At 35.7% G+C, this 20409-nt stretch overlaps 2 protein-coding genes across 2 annotated transcripts; both read left to right on the top strand.

Annotated features, from left to right (window-relative positions):
• The first annotated feature begins 157 nt into the window (after positions 1-157).
• Positions 158-7190, top strand: LOC110262288 (olfactory receptor 8B3-like). Its single transcript, XM_084976506.1, has one exon. The coding sequence runs from the start codon at positions 201-203 to the stop codon at positions 1131-1133; it is 933 nt and encodes a 310-aa protein (XP_084832632.1). The 5' UTR covers positions 158-200; the 3' UTR covers positions 1134-7190.
• A 3660-nt stretch (positions 7191-10850) lies between these two features.
• On the top strand, positions 10851-14383 carry LOC100520398 (olfactory receptor 8B3-like). The gene has a single exon (XM_084978245.1). The coding sequence runs from the start codon at positions 10878-10880 to the stop codon at positions 11805-11807; it is 930 nt and encodes a 309-aa protein (XP_084834371.1). The 5' UTR covers positions 10851-10877; the 3' UTR covers positions 11808-14383.
• The last annotated feature ends 6026 nt before the right edge of the window (positions 14384-20409 follow it).

The following is a 20409-nucleotide window of genomic DNA, read 5'->3' as shown; positions in this document are numbered from 1 at the left end:
ATTAATATTCTAGTAGGGGAAAGTCCATATCATTCAATGTCTTGCTAATGTAAAGGCAGATTCTCTGGGCCCAGGTTGGACTCATTGCAGACATTCCTGGAGTATATACTTTCTTGCAGAACAAGGTATTTTGGGAAGATATGAGTTGATCTCTAACATAACACTGTTTTTCATGTGTCCACAGCTTCCCTTAGAGAAGAATGTCTCCTGGAAATGGTTCTTTTGTGACTGAATTCATTCTGTTGAGTTTAACAGACCAACCAGATCTTCAACTTCCTTTGTTCTTCCTGTTTCTAGTAATGTATATAGTCACTGTGCTGGGAAATTTGGGATTGATAATCCTAATTGTGCTAAATTCACACCTACACACCCCTATGTACTTTTTCCTCTTTAATTTCTCCTTTGTAGACTTCTGTTCTTCTTCAGTATTTACACCAAAAATGCTAGTGGATTTCTTATCAAAGAATAATATTATTTTGTACATGGAGTGCATGACACAGCTTTATTTTTTCTGTTTTTTTGCTATTTCTGAATGCTATGTGCTGACATCCATGGCCTATGATCGCTATGTGGCCATATGTAACCCACTGTTGTATAACATTGCTATGTCCCCTAAAGTGTGTTCCAGCCTTATACTTGGTTCCTACTTGATGGCATTTTCTGGTGCTATGGCTCACACTGGATGCATGCTGAGACTGACCTTCTGTGATGCAAACATAATCAACCATTATTTCTGTGACATCCTTCCTCTGCTCCAGCTCTCCTGCACAAGTACTTATGTCAACAAGATGGTAGTTTTCATTGTGTCAGGCATCAGTGTCGTTGTGCCCAGTCTCACTATCTCTGTCACTTATGGTTTCATCCTTTCCAACATACTCCGCATCAGTTCCACGGGAGGCAGGTCCAAGGCCTTCAGCACCTGCAGTTCTCACATAATTGCTGTTTCTATGTTCTTTGGATCAGGGGCATTTATGTATCTCAATCCATCGTCTTCTGGGTCTATGGACCAGGGAAAGATCTCTTCTGTCTTTTATACCAATGTGGTTCCCATGATGAACCCCTTCATCTACAGTTTGAGGAACAAAGATGTTAAACTTGCCTTGAGAAAAATCCTGAGGAGGAGAAAGTTTTGATTAGAATCAGTGTCTGTGCAGGTAGTCATAGGAGAGGAGATTTCTGTGCATTTGTTTACATTATTTCTAATGGCAGCCTTCTTATCCTACTTCTTTCTCATCATGGCAAAGGAAATTTGAGTCTTCTCTCAATTTATTTCCAATTTTTTGGACTAGATCTTCTTTTCATCACCATTTCCACAATTTCTTTTCCTTTACTTTGTTTTTCCTATTAAGAATAACATTGTCTTTTTGCTATTGTCATTATGATCCTTCTTTTTTTCTCCTGAAAAAGATGAATTGTTTCACCAGTGATCAGTAAAGTCACAGTGGTGCGTGATCTTATGCATTGGGGGTGGGAGGTTCTAAATTGTCACTTGTGCCATTAGAAGCATGAACCAGATAATTTGTTCTTCTTTTTTCTTTCCCCCTACAGTGGTAGAGTTGTCAGGAATATGACTCCTAAGATTGCCAGTGTTTCACAGTTACAGCCAATTCCATAAGCACTCTCAAAATATATCCCACTTTGGAGCTGTAATTACCATGCATTAAGCTTCTTTCATATTTACTTCAAGACTTCATATTTACCTCTATTCAAAGTAGCACATTAGATTGTCAATATATATGTATGTGCATGTACATTTATTACATTCACAAGATACTGAAAAGCAGAGAGGTTAATGGTCAACTTAATTATTCAGCCTCTTCATGAAAAAGTCTAGAATAGATATTAGCCTCTTGATTTCAGTTCTCCACCCTTTCTATTATACTTTCTATTTTATTTTTATTTTAGTAAACATGAAATATGACAAGACATTTCTATTTTGAAGGCTGACTTTTTTTTTGAAAAACAGTGAAATATTTTCTCTATATCCAGAGAAAAATTCCTAGCAACATGTCTCTTTAGAGATACAACACTTTTAAATAAGAGGTTTCTCACTAAGGAATGGCAGCGAGATTCAGAAACCACATTTCATCTGTATAACATGTAGAGTACTGTAATTATCTTCCACTGTCCATAAAGCTTTGACAAATACTTTTAATACCTAATAATCACACATTCATGGTGGTTTTGGGGATGAAGACAAAAGGCTATGGCCATATTCTGGAGGAGCCAGGTAGAGGGATGACATCATCTTAAGGAGATAACATAGGGATTGGTAATAAACACTCAGGTTAGAAAGAAGGAGTACAATATAAAGTGATGAGTAAACAGGCCCTTTCAATGACATCTCTTCTTTCTGGAGGGTTCTAAAAATATTATGGGGATCCCAGGATTTCTTTGGATGAGATTAAAAATTTAAGTTTTTTGAATTTAAAAAGTTAAGCCTACAGGGTTTGTGAAGCTGGGACAACAAAGTTGCTCCTGTTTTGTTGGCTTTCATGTGCTACCATCATATGGATTTTAAAGTACCAAATACTCAAATTGGAGCTGGGAGAGCAATGACCATTTGAAAGAAACATTTGGTGAATCAGTTAACCTTACAATATCTTTTAAAGAATAATGTTAGATTGTTTTGCTTCTGAAAAAATAATAGAGATTACTACTCAGAAATCCTTATATGAGGTATCAAGAGAGTTAAGTATGTTCTAAGATAACTGTAATAACATTTACTACTTTACTGTTTTCTAATCTTCACTCAATATTTAAGTATTTTGTAATTTAGCATAGCCACATTGTTGGCTTTCTTGCTTATTTTTCATTTGTTATCATCGCTAGATCCTTGATTTATTATTTTGAATGACCACTTATAGCCTATCCTTTGATCCAATATTAATATGATTTTCATTTAACTAGTTCTCTTTATATGAGACAGTTGGTCTTGGTTGGATTTTTCATTTTGCTATTCTTTTAATAACTGTCTGTTTTGATAAAATTATTATTTTTTATTTTTTTGTCTGTCTTTTTAGCGCCACACCTGTGGCATATGGAGCTTCCCAGGCTAAGGGTCCAGTTGGAGCTGTAGCTGCCGGCTTATGTCACAGCCACAGCCATACCAGATCTGAATCACATCTATGACCTATACCACAGCTCATGGCAACGCCAGATTCTTAACCCACTGAGGGAGGCCAGGAATCAGACCCACAACCTCATGGTTCCTCATTGGATTTGTTTCTGCTGCGCCATGATGGGAACTCCTAAAACTATTTTTTATATTGAAAAAAAGTGTACCTTTATAGGTAAACAATGTCTGTGTCACTTGGGAATCCTTTTAGACCCTGCAAATGGTGTTCACTCTGTTATATATTTTACTGCTATTTGAGTTCGTCCGAAGAGTGGGTTGAGACTGGTTGTTAATTTTTTATTTTGTGAGATGCAAAATAAAATGAAATTGTTTGAATTTCTAAAAAAAATTCTTTCTTAGGCTTTATTCTTTAAGATTATTTTGGAAAAGATTAATAAAGAGGTATACTTACAGATTGCAAAAGTTATGAGTGGCAAAATTTTAATAGAAGAAATATAATTTTTTAGTTCATGCATTTAAGTCCTATTTGGACTGCTTTCTAAGGGAAAGGGATATGTTGGAGGAAACCAGTCAGTTGTTTTACATATACAGCATGGAGTTATCATTTCTAGTTTTTTGTTCTACTTATCATGTGCAGTGTCATAAGAAGTTATGAGGAAGGTATACCTCTATTGAAGTTGTCACAGTTGAGTGTCCAACAGGTAAGCTATGAGATCCTCATAGTTGTGTACTAGAAAAGAGAGTTTCCCCATTCATTGTAAAATCTTGGACTTTCTGGGATACAGAATAACATAGTGTTTTTAGTTCAACTATAAACAAAGTTCCCTGACTTCTCCCTGATTTTGTTTAATGTAAACTTTTTCTAAGTGAGCTACTATTGTCGCTCAGGATCAAATTTGCAATGGACATTATCAGGGTACATGTGGTTAAGTGCTGAGAAAAACCACAATAAAAGTGTTTTTGAGTTCTTTATGCCTTTAATTCCTGAGCCCCTAACTTGAACTCCCATCTTCCATTCCTCTTTATACTGCCTCCCTACACACACACACACACACACACACACACACACACACACACACACACACACACACACACACAGTGACTTCAAGCCTTGTATTTTATGAGATCTTTGCCCATCAATAATTACATGGCACACAACCAACTTTTATTCTTTGCTGACACATTCAGGTAAATGGTTCCTGGTCCTGGCTCCAGAGAAGCAGGGGTGAGCAGGGAACTTTGTATACAGCATGTGATGATTATTGATGCAGTCATCCATTTAATTATGTAAAACAAACAATATTAAGGAACAAAACTCATTTTATACCTGATAAGTGTCTGGAATATATGCATTGTACTATATGTCACAATATAAATAAGACACCTGAGATAAAGGCAGAAAGGTAAATTATCATATTACAACATAGTGGTATTGCATGTTACCCATGGATAAAATCTAAAATCAGTTTTACATACTCAAAATTATTACCAAAAGATTGATTATGGTTAATTGGTGTTTATGTTGAGCGCACACACAGTATTTTTGCAAAGTCTGAAACAGTTGATTTTTCTCTTGAACCTTGGGATATTTCATTATGAATTCAGCCAGGACTGAAAAAGTATTTGGTTTATAAGCAAGACTTTGTGGTACAAAATAAACACCTTGAAACATTAAAATCTCACTTATTGTTGGGAAGTTTTACATTCTGTGGCAGATACTACCCTCTTTGTCAGTTAGTGGGAGGTGGGTGGAATCACCTACCTGTTTAAAATATCTCTTTGACATAAAGTTGGATAGACTGATGCTCTAGACTGAGTGAACAGTTTATGAATTTTCAAATCTCAGAGACAACACATTTTTCTTTAAATGGGTCATTGTTAGGATGGCTGAAACTCAAAAGAGGGTAAACTTCTGATTGTTGTAGTTCTTCTTAAATAATATAGGTACTGTCACATTGTGGAATTTGCCAAAAAAAAAGATATGGGGTCTTTGTTTTTGAGGCCTATGAACTTTAAAAAAAAATTTTAAGCAGATAGGGAGTTTCCCAGAAGGATTTATAACCTCACTTAATGTAATTAATAATTTACTGTTTACTTTGGATTCTTTTCCAAAAGGCTGCATCATGAATTTCTCATTTCTTACTGAATTTTGTGGGAATAGCAATTTCAAAATCATATTTGATGTACGGCAAAGATCCTAAACATAGATCTTAGATTATAGATCTTACAGATGTATAGAAATAAGAAAAACCTTCAAAGTGAAACCTAAAATTAAAATTTCAGAATGCTTTATCTTTGAGTGCCTACTATAGACTGAATCTTTTTGTCTGCCTGAAATTCATAGTTTGAGACCTAACTGTCAATGTGATGGTATTAGGAAGTGGGACCTGTTGTATTAAATTAGGTCATGAGATTGAAACCCTTATAAATGGAATCAGTGCCCTTATAAAAGAGACCCACCAGAGAGTCCCCCTTTCTCTTAGGTGGTTTAAGGGAATAGCAAGAAATGACAGTCTGTGAACCAGGAAGAGGGACCTCAGCAGACACTGAATCTGCTGGTGCCATGAACTCTGGCTTCCCTCTATCTCGAGCTGTGAGAAATGTTTTGTTTTGTTTTTGTTTTTGTTTTTGTTTTTTTTTAATTTGTAAAACTACATAGTCTTTGGATTTGTGATGGCAGCCCAAATGGACTAATACAATGACCAAATGGTCTTTTCCATCTTTACTTCGTTAGAATTTCGTGAAAAAAAAAAATCCATAATTGTGGTAGCACAAGTCATTTTGTTGTGTTTCAAGGAAATTCCTATTCTGAGATATTTGAAGAAAGTCAATCAGTTTTTTTTTAACTGCTAAGAAAATCCCTCTGTATAAATAAAGGGTGATGTGCTTCTCCCTTACTGAATATACGTATGTGTGTAAATATATGCTATATATTCTTCACATGAACAAGAATTCAGAATTTGTCAGGGATATTAGCCTGTAATTTTCTTTTCTAGTAGTATTGTTGTCTGGCTTTGGTACTGAATAATGCTGACCTCATACAATGAATTTGGAATTCTACCCTGTTCTTTAATTTTATGGAAGAGTTGAGAAAGACTAATATTAATTCTTTAAAAGTTTGGAAGAATTTATACTAGAAGCCATCCAACCCTGGGATTTTCTTTCTTGGGAGTTTTTTGATTATTAATTCAATTATAGTTCCATTCAGAATTTATATTTGTTCATGATTCATTTTTTGTTAGGCTGTGTGTTTCTAGGAATTTATTCATTTCTCCTAGATTATCTACTCTTGGTGTGTTAATATTCATATAATGTTATGATCCTTTTAAATCTGTGGCATTGTTGTTGTAGAGTCTCCTTTTAAATTTTATATCAGAAATGAAAAAAATTACCCACAATTTTAACAATTATAAAATCATATTGTATTCTGTGTTTTTCTGTGTGTTCACGTGTGCCAATTCATTTGAGACTTTTGCAGCTAACATATTGTTGTTTACTCTCCTTTCTTTTCAACTTGAAGTACTCAGTTTAGCATTTCTTGAAAGGCAAGTTTAGTGGTGATAAACTCCTTTACCTGTGGATTGTATGAGAAAGTTTTTGTCTTTCTTTTTGAAGGACAGTTTTGGTGGTTATATATTATTATTGAGAATTTTTTTCTTTCATTACTTTGAATATATCATCCTTCTTCCTTCTGGACTGGAGGATTTTTTTCTGAAAAATCCTTTGATTTTTATAGGGTTCCATTTCATCTGATAATTTGTGTTTATCTGGGTGCTTTCAAAATTCTCTTTGTATTTTTTGGCAGAAACTTTTCAGGCCAGAAGAGAGCAACATGAGTGTCAAGCTGCTGAAAGGGAAAAACTGCCACCTAGGATACTGTACCCATCAAAATTATCGTTTAGAATTGAAGGATCGATTAAAAAACTTTTCTGACAACTAAAAGCTCAAGGAGTTTATCTGCCCTAAACCTACCTCAAAATAAATGTTAAAGGGTCTTCTCTAAGTAGAAAAACAAAGTCTCTAACAAGATTTATTTATAGAAAAGGAAAAATTGCATTAATTAAGGCAAATATATAATAAAGGTTAAGGAAATACTGCTTAAATAAGCCAATGTCAAGAGTAAAAGCCAAAAAATTGTGAGGTCAAATATAATTACAGTAATCAGTAGATGGATAAACATGAATATATGACATAATTTTAAAAAATAAAATATGGGGGAGTGGAGTAAACCGATGTAGATTTTTTAGAATGGCTTTGAACTTACATGACTACCAATTTAAAACAAGTAGATGTAGTTATAGGCCAAAATATATGATACCCATGGTAACCACAAAGCAGAAACCTATGATTGATACACAAAAACCAAAAAGAAAAGAGTGCAAGAATACCACTAAAGAATGTCATCAAACCACAGGGAATAACTAAAAGAATAAGAAATGAATAAAGAACTAAAAAAATAACCTGAAAAGAAGGTGACAAAATGGCAATAAGTAAATACCTATCAATAATCACTTTAAAAGTCAATGACTAAATGCTCCAATCATAGGGCATAGTGTGGCTGATTGGATAACTAAATAAGACCCATCTATATGTTGCTTATGAGAGATTTGTTTCAGAGCTAGTGACACACACAGACTAAAAGTGAGAGGATGGAAAAAGATGTTTTATGCAAATAGAAGCAACAGAAAGTAGGGGTAGCAATACTCAATATCAGACAGTATAGATTTTATTTTATTTTATTTTATTTATTTTATTTTAATTTTTTTATAATTTTTTTTTATTTTCCCACTGTACGGCAAGGGGATCAGGTTATCCTTACATGTATACATTACAATTACATTTTTCCCCCACCCTTTCTTCTGTTGCAACATGAGTATCTAGACAAAGTTCTCAATGCTATTCAGCAGGATCTCCTTGTAAATCTATTCTAAGTTGTGTCTGATAAGCCCAAGCTCCCAATCCCTCCCACTCCCTCCCCCTCCCATCAGGCAGCCAAAAGTCTCTTCTCCAAGTCCATGATTTTCTTTTCTGAGGAGATGTTCATTTATGCTGTATATTAGCTTCCAGTTATAGGTGATATTATATGGTATTTGTCTTTCTCTTTCTGACTTATTTCACTCAGTGTGAGAGTCTCTAGTTCCCCATGCTGTACAGCAGGAAAAAAAAAAAGATTAAAAAAAATTTCTCTTTGCCTTTGATTCTGTTAACTTGATCACAGTGTGTCTTGTTATAGATTTCTTTGGAATCATCTTGTTTGGGATTCTTTTTGTTTCCTGGTTTTCGATGTCCATTTCCTTGCACAGATTTGGGGGTTTTTCAGCCAGTTTTTTTTTTTTTTTTTTTTTTTTTTTTTGAGAAATCTCTTAGATCATTTCCCACACTCTTCTCCTACTGGTATCCCTGTAATGAATATATTGGTCCATGTGATAATTTCCATGTGTCCTTTAGACAGTTTTTCATTCTTTTTTCTTTTTGCTCCACTTATTTCAAATGTTCTATTTTTTTTCCAATTTTACGATCCTCTCTTTTGTTTATTCAGATTGCTTTTGTAATTTTCTAGTAAATTTTTCTGTCCAGTTATTGTGTTCTTTAGCTTTATGATTTCTCTTTGGTATTCTTAAAAGTTAAAATTCTCACCTTGTTCATATATTATTCTGTGACTACAGTGAGACTATCATACTGTCTATGATAGCTAAAATGAATTCTCTTGTCAGGTAAATCATATCTCTGTTTCATTGTGGCCGCATTGTAGGTCACTTTTTTTTAAAATTTGATTTTTCTTGATTTCCCTTCAATTTCTGTGCTCATGTCTGCACATAGACAAAGTAGCAACCTATTTTAATATTCATGGCCTGGCTGTGTACTGGAGAAGACCCACACTAATAAGCCTAGCCAGTGACTGGAGGCCTCTCAACATTGTCTTAGTCTAGTCTACTTTCTTTGTTCTTAGTGGCTCCCAGGCATCTGGAACATATCAGGGTCCCATCAGCATCTTAAATCAAGGGAGACTGAAGTCTATTTCTCAGGCATCCCCCAGATAAGTTGGGTTATTGGATAGTCAGTGTACCTTTTCCTATACCACAGGGAAGCTGTAGGAAAGGGGTTTTTTTACTGCTAGCCATGTAAAGCCAGTGGGAGAGGGTATAGTGAATTCTAGCCGAAACTGCCATCTCTCTTTGCTCTCAAATCAGGCAACTAAACTATGTCATATCTCGTGTCCCCTCAGGTTTCCGAGATGGGCTATAGAGAAGCTAGTCTTGTGGATGCCTTATAGAAAAGTTGGCACTTTGGATGTCTTGTGTAGCTCTTTCTCATCCCAGGGAGATGCCGGGAACTGAGGGATTTTGTTCCAATCAAATGGTTCTGGGCCATTGGGTATATGCAAAGAGTTTATCTTGAATTTTCTTAATAGCTTCACCATGACTGGTTTCTTGCTTGTACGGGCTGAGGATCTTCTTAACTGATTTTTGGAGTTCTTACAAAAGGAATCCATACATAAATTGTTTTTGAATCAGTGTGTTCATGTGGCGAAGGAGATTCTAGGGCTTTCTCTCTACTATCTTGCTGATGGGAAAACAAGTTAATTTTGACTCTTCCTTGGAGGATGTACAATCCCTACAGTGGAGGAAAAACTTAAGTAAAATATTGAGTCCATAAGGAACTAGGGACAGATTGTGGTCTAGGTGTATAAATACAATCCCCTTGGCTCCCTATTATACCTAGAAACTCCTCCCTGGGGAAGAGACTGAAGAAGCCTCTGCCATTTTAATAAGCAAGTGCATTATATTATTATATTAAATTTTCTGTGATTTACAGAGTGGCACAATGATAATAATAGAGACAGATTATTGTTTTCTGCCGTTTAATAGGCCTCAAATGAATAATCAGGATTATGATTTATAATTCTGAAAGATTTTCAGGGCATATCAGAAATTAATTTCAGGTGGCATTTTCTTTGAATCAATGAAACCAAAGCATCAGAATCTGTAATTGTCCTTCCAGGATCATGGGGGTAAGAACAATGTAAAAGTGCTGGGGCTTTCTGGCTTAAGGAGGGTGAGTTTCTGAATTCCTTTTGTATTTGTTTTTTTCCTTGTTTGAGGTAGAAACTGAGGACCTTGGATATTACAGTTTTTTCCCTATTATTACAGTCCTGACATTCAAGTGAATCTTCCAGGGAAATCTGTTTGAAGTGAGACCAGGGAATCAGAATCATTAAGGGGTTAATGATGCAGTCTCTCAGTCAGTAAGTTACCTCTCTATGGAGGGAACACATAAATCTACATTTATAGCCTTGCTCTGCAACATGTGGAGTAATAAACTTCTCCTAGACTTTGGTATCTCAACCTCCATTTTTAAATTGGAAACAGTCTTCTTTGCCCCTGCCTCATAAGGTCTTAGCTGGATTGGAGCAAAGCATGAGGTTTTTTTGGTTGTTGCCTCCAGTTTTACTGGTGAAGGGAGGGTCCAAGCAAATGAAGAAAAAAGGGTGAGATGAGAGAAGGAAAATTCTGTCCTGGTTCAGACTTCTTTTCCCTAAGCATTTGTTTTTTCTAGTAGTTATGTTGGCATATGTCAGAATTTGCCTTCACTCCATAGGCTAAATTTTGTTGCTTTTTGCTGTTTAGTTTATAAATACTTGTTTTCATGGTAATGTAAAGAAAGTCTATGGGTCCAGGTTGGGCTAATCTCAGTCATTCCCAGCATGTACACTACCTTGTGCAAGAAGATGTAAGAAAAGCTGTTTTTTCTCAATGTAACCCCTGTTTCCTGTGCTCACAGATCCCCTTAGAGAAGAATGGCTCCAGGAAATGGCTCTTTTATGACTCAGTTCATTTTGGTGGGATTAACAGACCAACCAGATCTCCAACTCCCCCTGTTCTTCCTATTTCTAATAATGTATATAATCACAATGATGGGAAATTTGGGCATGATAACTTTAATTGGGCTCAATTCCCACCTGCATACCCCTATGTACTTTTTCCTCTTTAACTTGTCATTTATTGATCTTTGTTATTCTTCTGTGTTTACACCCAAAATGCTGATCAACATAATATCAAAGAAGAATATTATCTCCTATATGGGATGCATGACTCAGCTTTACTTTTTAAGTTTTTTTGGCATTTCTGAATGCTATGTGCTGACATCCATGGCCTATGACCGCTATGTAGCCATCTGTAACCCACTATTGTATAACAATGCCGTGTCCTCTAAAGTGTGTTCCAGCCTTGTGCTTGGTTCATACCTAATGGCATTTTTTGATGCCACTACCCTTATTGGATGCATGCTGAGACTGATCTTTTGTGATGCAAATACTATCAACCATTATTTGTGTGACATCCACCCTCTGCTGCAGCTCTCCTGCACAAGTACCTACCTCATTGAGATGGAAGTTTTCATTGTGGGAGGCCTAAATATTATCATACCCAGTCTCACCATCTTTATCTCTTATGGTCTCATCCTCACCACCATCCTCCACATCAACTCCAAGGAGGGAAGATCTAAAGCCTTCAGCACCTGCAGTTCCCACGTAATTGCTGTTTCTTTGTTCTTTGGATCAAGTGCTTTTATGTATCTCCGACCATCTTCGGTATCCATGGATGAAGGGAAAATCTCTTCTGTCTTTTACACCAATGTAGTTCCCATGATGAACCCCTTAATTTACAGCTTGAGGAATAAAGATGTTAGACTTGCTCTGAGAAAAACCCTGAGGAGGGGAGAGTTTTGATTGAAACTATATCTATCTGTACATGTAAATTACAGGACAAAGGGTTTCTGTGTGTTTAGTTAAATATTTTCAGTCATAGCCTTATAATCCTATTTTTTATAACATGATTATGAAAATTTGAGCCTCCTCAATAATTAATTTCCAATCTTTCTATCTAGACTTCTTTTTTCATAACCAGTTTCATAATATCTTCTCTCCCATTTTTCATTTTTAGTAGTAACACTAAATTAAGAAAATAATATAGAAAAATAATGTTTATCTGTGTATGACTGGGTTACTATGCTGTATAGCAGAAATTAGCCCAACACTATAAATTAAGTACACTTTAATAAAAAAATTTAAAAAATGAAGAATTAAAAAAATTTAAAAGTTATAGAGAAATATGAAAGGAAATTGTTGAAAACACAAAGTGGAAAATGTGGGTTAGTTAGCAATATAGTCATTATGTTCCCATGTTATAAAAATGGACATAAAAAAGACTCACTTGAGGTTTGCCAAAATATGGATTGTGTTATCTTGGAATAGGGAAGTAAATTTACAAATTGTAATTTTGTTTGTTTATGCTTTTACATAATTAAAATGTAATATTTTATAATCAAAAAGAAATGTAATATTCTGCTGTTTTTAAATTGTCATTTCATAATTTTTTTTTTGTCTTTTTGCCATTTTCTTGGGCCGCTCTCACGGCATATGGAGGTTCCCAGGCTAGGGGTCGAATCGGAACTATAGCCACCAGCCTACGCCAGAGCCACAGCAACGCTGGATCTTAGCCGCGTCTGCAATCTACACCACAGCTCACGGCAACGCCGGATCGTTAGCCCACTGAGCAAGGCCAGGGATCGAAAGCGCAACCTCATGGTTCCTAGTCGGATTCGTTAACCAGTGCGCCACGACGGGAACTCCTCATTTCATAATTTTAATTTTTAGTGGAAAAAGAAAATGGTCTCAAAGTGATCAAATTTCAGACACTTTTGATATAACAAGAGACAGGTGATCAAAATGATGTTTGAGAAACCCATGATCAAATTCAACTAGATAAAAGTAAAGTGACATTGTTTCATGGAAGGTATGCTTATCAGTCACCTGCTATAAGAAGCATTAATCAGATACTCTATTTCTACTCCATTCTCTAACTAGAAAAATATTGTTTCCTTTAAGTGCTAGTGATTCCATAGAGGCTTTTACTATAATTCATTTTCCACCTATAAATATTTTGCATTAAGCTTCTCATGGCAAGAGTTGTCATTTTGTCTTTGTGCAGTGAATCTGGAAGATGACAGATCACCTAAATCCATTTATATCATAGCTGAGAATGGTTAGTAATTTAAAGTCACAGCTTCATAAAGAAAAAAATAGCTAGACTAAATCCTTATCCTTCTAATTTCAAATCTATTACTTTTGTAGTCTATGAATATGCATTTCATTCTATTCTGTTTTAGTAAGACTATACTATGACAAAATATTTAAAATTTTAAGCTTGACTGTTGTTTACTCCAAGGAGATGTATGAATTTCTCTCAAGCTGTGTATTACTTTCTGGTTCTTATTGTGTGTTTGTTTAGGTAAACGGCTTCAGTTTTTGTTTTTGGGAAAGGAGGGACTTTGAGGTTAGTGTATTAGTGATATTATTAGCTCAGATAGGAAAGTTACTTTTTATGCGAAATTAAGAAAACCAAATTTTGGATGTTTACAAGTGTTGTTATTCAGAGAACAGGGCGTGAGAGAGACAAGAACCTGGAATCATGTCATTAGGACAGACTTCAACAAGATACAAGGCCAATAATTAATAAGAGGTCCCTGTGTGGAGAGTGGTCATGAGTCTTAGGAAACATATTTCATTCTGAAATTATATCCTTCCTGTATAGAACTTTAAATGTATTCCACTGTACACAAATATTTGATAGTACTATAATGCACATCACTGTATATTAATAGCACTTTGGGAAATGAAAGTGGAACCAGGCAGAAAGAAGGCAGCAGCTACAGGAGTTAAAATAATTAAGGGTAATTGAAACTCAAGTGGGTAAGAAAGAATTGAGAAAGTAAAATAATGGATACTTAAAGCGCCTATCTGTGACTCTCCTCTCCTTTTTGAAGGCCCAGGAAATGTTATAGAGATCACAGGGTTTCTCTGAATAGGATGAAACCTAAGGAATTTGATATTTAAAAGAGGTAAAATAATGGAGCCAGAGAACTGAGAACAACTAACTCACTCCTGTTTTTGTTGACTTCCATAAGCTACTTGGATGGATACTAAACCTCAAATTGTAGCTGGCAACTTGAAAAATACTTGGTGCTAAATTTTGGCACTAATTTTACTGGAAATTGTGTTGGAATATTATTTTTTTAAAAGGCAAAATGTGTCAAGGGATATTGTAAATATTTTCTGGGATACATTGAATACTAATATTAGTATTGATAATTTTCCGAATCTCCACTTAATATTTAGATGTTTTGAAACTCAGCATAGCTGATTTGTTGACTTGTTTGCTTTTAGATATTTGGCAGAGCTCATAAAATCTCGTTTTATGGTTAAAATGACCACTCATATCCCATCCCCTAACACCAAAGTCAACATGCTTCCTTTTCACTGAGCAAGCTATGTTTATATGAGATACTTGATCTTGGAGTTTTCTTTTTCTTTTATTATTATTTCTTTTGGTAAACTTGTTTTCCTCATGGAAACTAATGTGTATCTAAACAAGTAAATGCATCTGAGCCATTTGGAAACCTTCGTAGACATTTCAGAACTTCATCCACTCTGTTATGTATTTATTATATAATGATTTGAGATTTCTCAAGGATGGGTTAATTTTGGTCACCAATGTTTCTTTCATTTTATGTCAAAACTCAAAATCTGTTCATTTTCAGAAAAGGTAAACTGTCTTAATAATTAATTTTATATTTGACTAATTTGAAATAATAAAGTATTTTACAGTGCAGTTTGTAGTAATTAAGGGTATCAATTTAAATTTAAAAGAGGCAAGTTTGCTGATAGTTAAGCAATTTAAGCACTTTTTATTTAGCAATAAGCACTGTGTCTATCATTTGGATTCCCTTCAAAAAGAGGGAAATCAAGTCAGGGTATGTTACATGCATGACATAGTTACTCTCAGTTGTTTTTGCTTTTTTTTAAAGTTATGTGAATGGCACATATGTCTTCAGGGAAGGTATTGAAGTTGCCACAGCTAGGAGTTAAATACATAAGCCACGGGATTCCCTTGCACCCCTGTACTAGGACAGAGCTGTTTCTATGTCAGTGTGAAAACTTTGTGTTTTAGGATTAACAGAAAATTGTCCTCCAATTAAAGGCCAGAAGGAAGGTTCCCTGAATACATCCCAAATTTGTTTAATGTAAGCTTTCTTTGAGCCAGCTACTATTACTGCTCAGGGTCAGGTTTGGAATGAACATGATCAGGGTGTGCTGTTGTGAAGGGCTGGTGGAAACTAGAAGTAAAAGAGATTTTGTTCCATACCCCTTTAATTCCTAAAGTTCCACTTTATTTTTTTTTTAATTTTCTAAAGTTTTATTGAAGTTGATTTACATTGTGGTCATTTCTGCTGTATGACAAAGTGATTCAATTATACATATACAGGCATTCATTTTTTTACACATTCTTTTCCCATATGGATTATCAGAAAATATCAGGTAGAATTCCCTATGCTATACAGCAGTTCCCTGTAGGCCAGTCATTCCACATACTGCAATGTCCAATTCCACTTTATTGAACTCTTATCTTCTACTTTCCTTTAAATGCTCCTCCCACGCCCCCCCCCCCCCATACTCTCAGTGTCTTCAACACTTGTGTTTATGGGATCACTGTTTATTATGGATTGCATAGTGTGGAACTCACTTTTAATCTTTGCACCCACATTTAGGTAGATGGCTCCTGCTTCTAGCCCCAGGGCTGAGCAGGAAGTACTTGCTACTTGCTGAATCTAGTGAGAAGAAATAATTATTGCTCCAAACATTAATTTGTTTATGTAAGGAAAAAAAACCTTTTTTTTAACCCACTAAGTCCCTGTTGCAGTATGCTGTGTTTGACAAACCTTAAGATGAGAATGTGAGAGAGTGATATAATGGCAGATTTTTGTAATGCAACATAGTAGAGTTACACCCTACATATCAATGAATTCTAGAATTGGTCTTGTATAGTCAGTATTACTCCTGAAATTTGATTATGTCTGTTTTATGACTATACATTTTCTCTCATTTTAAAACAAAAATACATTATTAATTTAAACAGCAGCTGTTAAAGGAATTAATCTACTGGAATATTTTATGACCAATCACATTAACCATGCATTTTTAGAAACACCCTCAGAGTAGCCCCACCTCTCCTAGCTGGCATGTAAGGTAGAGAGCTAATCCAAGTAGAGGACATTCTCTATGCCAAGAAATGTGTTAAATATTGAGGATACAAAGATAATTTAGACATGGTTCCTAATTCATTGAAAAAGTAACATTTAAAGTGGATGGTTGCAATGATATTTTTAAGAGGGCATTAATAGCCAATTAAAAACTCCAAAGGTGATACTTCTGATATGTGGGAGAAACAAGGAGGGCTGCTGAACTGAATGGTAGAGTAAAGGAGAGTCAATGGAGATAAGGACAGAGATATAACAAGGGGAGATCACCTTGGATCTTATAGGTTATTGTGAAGCTTGGGCTTCCTCACTGAGTGAAATGAAGTCCAGAAGATTAAAACATAATGTAACTTGTGTTTTTAAAACATGATCCTAGTTGCTTTGAGGAGAATAAACTATAGAAGGCAATGGCTAAATGAGAGATCTACTTAGGAGATATTTGTAGTAATGATAGTAAGAGAAAATGATTCACAAGTCAGAGTGGCAGAGTGGAAGTGTCATAGCTCTGATATATGGGATAATTATACATATATGTATATCTATAATGTATATAAACATAGTCATAATTTACTGAATTAAATTTTAATATTTTGTAATATTTATATATATATTTGAAGTTTATTTATTTATTTATTTTTATTGTTATTTCCCCAATACAGTTTTTTTTTTCTATTGTACAGCATGGTGACTTATTTACATATACATGTGTACATTCTTTTTTCTTCCCATTATCATGTTCCATCATAAGTGACTAGACATAGTTCTCAGTGCTACACAGCAGGATTTCATTGCTAATTCATTCCAAAAGTAATAGTTTGTATCCATTAACCCCAAGCTCCCAATCCATCCCACTCCCTCCTCCTCCCCCTAGGCAACCACAGGTCTATTCTCTAAGTCCATGATTTTCTTTTCTGTGGAAAGGTTCATTTGTGTTGTATATTAGATTCCAGATATAAGTGATACCATACTTTAAATCAATGGATTATATCGGAAAACATATCTTAGCTGCTGGTAACAGATATAGGGTTTATATCTATTGAAATTTACAGTTGAATGACAAATGAGAACTAACCTCACAGAAAATGGTAGAATGATATAAAGAGGAAGTCAGGGAAAACAGACTTTGGTTACCAAAGGGACAGGTGGGGGAGGAATGGACTGAGGGTTTGGAATTGGCATATGCGCTCTGTGGTATATGGAATGACTATCCAACGGGGACCTGCTGAATAGCACAGAGAATATTCTGTGATAATTGACATGGGAAAAGAATCTGAAAAAGAATGAATGTGTGTGTATTATAACTGAATCAGTTTGTTGTGTAGCAGAAGTGGTCACAACGTTGTAAATCAACTATGTTTCAATAAAACTTTAAAAGATTAAAAAGAGAAATGAACAAAAAGACACTCAAGTTCATTAACAGAGGAGTGCAATTTAGAAATGTTTTGAGAAGGAAAGCAAGTTTCATAATTCCCTGTGAGAATGTGACTGCTCTAACCTTTGAGAAAAACATTTGATTATATATAGTCGGCAGAAAACCTTCTGGGATGTTATTGAAGTAAAAGTACTGGCATGTGTGTGTGTGTGTGTATGTGTGCATATATATATATAATGTTTATTTTAACATTAATTTTGATGATTAAAAACTGGAAAAATAGAAACTATCAATAAGGATGGTTGGATAAATTATAGCTACAACATAGAATGTTGGAGAGATTTCAGTGAAGTATTTTAAAATGACAAAAACAAGTGGTCAAAAATACTTATTTTAAATCAAGGGCATAGCCCCTATGAATGTATTTGAGTATGTGAGCAAGTATGAAAATACGGGAGTGTGTGTGTTAGGTTTAAACATGATTAACTGGGTGTGGTGAGTTAGTGATTAGCTGCAAAGAGAAAGAAATTGTTACGTAAAAGGGGAAGGTGTAGGATTCTGGGAAGATGGCAAAATAGGAAGCCCGAGAATTATCTTCCCACCTAAAAACCTTTGCACTGATAGAATCTATCATATATAACTATTTTGGAACTCTGGAGTCTTTTAAAGGCTTATAACTTCTGGGACACTTGGACAGTTTCCGTGGTTGATTTCAGTAATTTTCACCATTTAGTGCAGTTACTCCTCATCCAAAACAGCTCTGTGGCAGGCAGCCATGCACGTGTCCAGGAGAAGCTCTCTAGAAAGCTTCTGTGAACCAGGGTGGGCAAGTTGATCCTTTTCCTCCAAATATCAGATGTTTGTAATCTGATTACTAAGCAGTAGCTTCTGAATCAGAGGTGAAGACAGAAAGGAGCGCGGCATTTGTAGGTGTACCTTACCACTATCACCACATGCCCCTCACTGTAAGGCTGAAATAACTTCCAGGGGATTTAAAGGCCACTAGTCACATGTTCTTTTTTTTTTTTTTTTTTTTTTTTTTTTTTTTTTTGTCTTTTGGGAGTCAGACATGAAAGTTTAGTACTTTTAAAAAGCAAAAAGCATATACAAAGGAAATTAGAAAGTCCACATGGATATTCATGGAAAAGTATAGATTCAAAAAAGCCAGAGAAAAACTGAAGATTTTATCTGAGCCTGATCCTCGGCACAGAAGTAGCCTAAAACAATCAAACCTACAAAAATAAGAGAAAGAAATCTATATGGTGAAGTAGAAAGATGCTAGACTCATTCCTCTCCAGGAACACATGAAATTATAACTATATATACAGCAACATGCTCTGAAATCAACCAGGGTCTAGCAGAACAGTGCTTCTACAACCAAGACTGTAAAGGAAAGACCACTTAGCGTCTGACAGGAAGAGAGGAGAAATGATCTGGTCAGGATCTATACTCCTTGTGTAGGACACAGAAGAGGAAGGAGATATCACAGGGAAGGGCATCCTCCCTGGAAAGTGAGGGCCTCAAGTCCCATATTAGGCACCCCAGCCCTGGAGTTTGATAATGGAAAGATAAGACGCCTTAGCTGGTTGGAAAACCAGTGAGGCATACCCAAGGACTTCAAGAAACCACAACTGTGCTCTTAAGCAGCATGCACAGACTTGCTTACTCTCGGTCACAGCATGGAGGCAGCAGTTTGAAAACTGCCTAGGGCTCTGGTCAGCCTGCCAGGACCAGCCCAGAACTACTCCCCGACAGTCTGCACTGAACTCCTGCTACAGCCCTTCTTGTTCCTGTGGCTGCTTCCAACTAAGGTGGAACCTGTCATTGTTAATGAAAGTGTAACCACCAGGTGGGAAGGGAGGCAACTTGGATGCTAGCCCTGTCTCTGAGCCATTCCCAACTCATGTGTCTCTGCACACACTCTAGAAGCAGTGAAGTTAGTTTTAGGGAAGATAACACCATCACCAGAGTGAATGTCCCTGTTCACACTTGGGAGGGACCATGGCCAGTTCAGTGGCGTAGCTTCAACCTCTCCAACCCTACCCAGACTCCAACCAAGGCACACATACTGGGAAAAAAAGTGAAACCAACACAGAATTGAAGCCCCAAACCTCAGGCCTTGACCATGTCCCAAAATAAGGGAAAAAATACCATCATACCTAAGAGAAACTGGTTTTCTCAAGGCTCTTGCTCTAGCTCCTCTGCTCCACCCCATTCTCGATAGGGTGATGATGGCCATTGACAATAGGAGAAGCTTTGGCTCACACCTGGCTCTAGGTCTAGCCCTCCAACTCCAGCCATACATCTCATAATAACAAATAGTTCAAAGCAATATTGATGAGAATGATAAAGGAATAGATGAACACAGTGTGAATTTTAAAGAGGAACTAGACAATGTAAAAAAGAACCAGGAGTTCACATCATGGCTCAGTGGTTAACAAACCCAACTAGCATCCATGGCATGATATATTTAAAATGATGAAAGGGAAAAGCCTACAATCTAGAATACTCTAACCAAGCAAGGTTATCCTTCAGAATTGTTAAGGTAAATACTAATACATAGAAAAATTCCACTGGTAAAGGCTGTTATATAGCCATAGTAAGGGCTATGGCTCAACCACTTATATAAGCTAGCGCAACAGTTAAAAGCAAAAATTGTAAAGTCAAGTCAAGATGTGGAAGCAACGTAGATGTCCATCAACATAAGAATGGATAAAGAAGACATGGATGTATACAGATATACATTGCATGTGTGTATGTGTATATATATCATAAATATACATATATATATATATTATACTACTCAGTCATAAAAAGATATACATTTTATATAAATATGCAGTGGACTACTACTCTGTCATAA

Source organism: Sus scrofa, chromosome 9, assembly GCF_054392235.1.
Source record: "Sus scrofa isolate SSC_HxYL_T2T_F1_AM1 chromosome 9, Sscrofa_HxYL_maternal_Yorkshire_Landrace_v2.0, whole genome shotgun sequence".
In the NCBI taxonomy this organism is placed as follows: Eukaryota; Metazoa; Chordata; class Mammalia; order Artiodactyla; family Suidae; genus Sus; species Sus scrofa.
The sequence above is the reverse complement of the archived record's forward strand: the minus strand, read 5'-3'. Positions and strand labels throughout refer to the sequence as shown.

Excerpts from the sequence above, each read along its gene's own strand:
- LOC100520398 (XM_084978245.1), top strand. The coding sequence starts at position 10,878 with ATGGCTCCAGGAAATGGCTCTTTTATGACTCAGTTCATTTTGGTGGGA.
- LOC110262288 (XM_084976506.1), top strand. The coding sequence starts at position 201 with ATGTCTCCTGGAAATGGTTCTTTTGTGACTGAATTCATTCTGTTGAGT.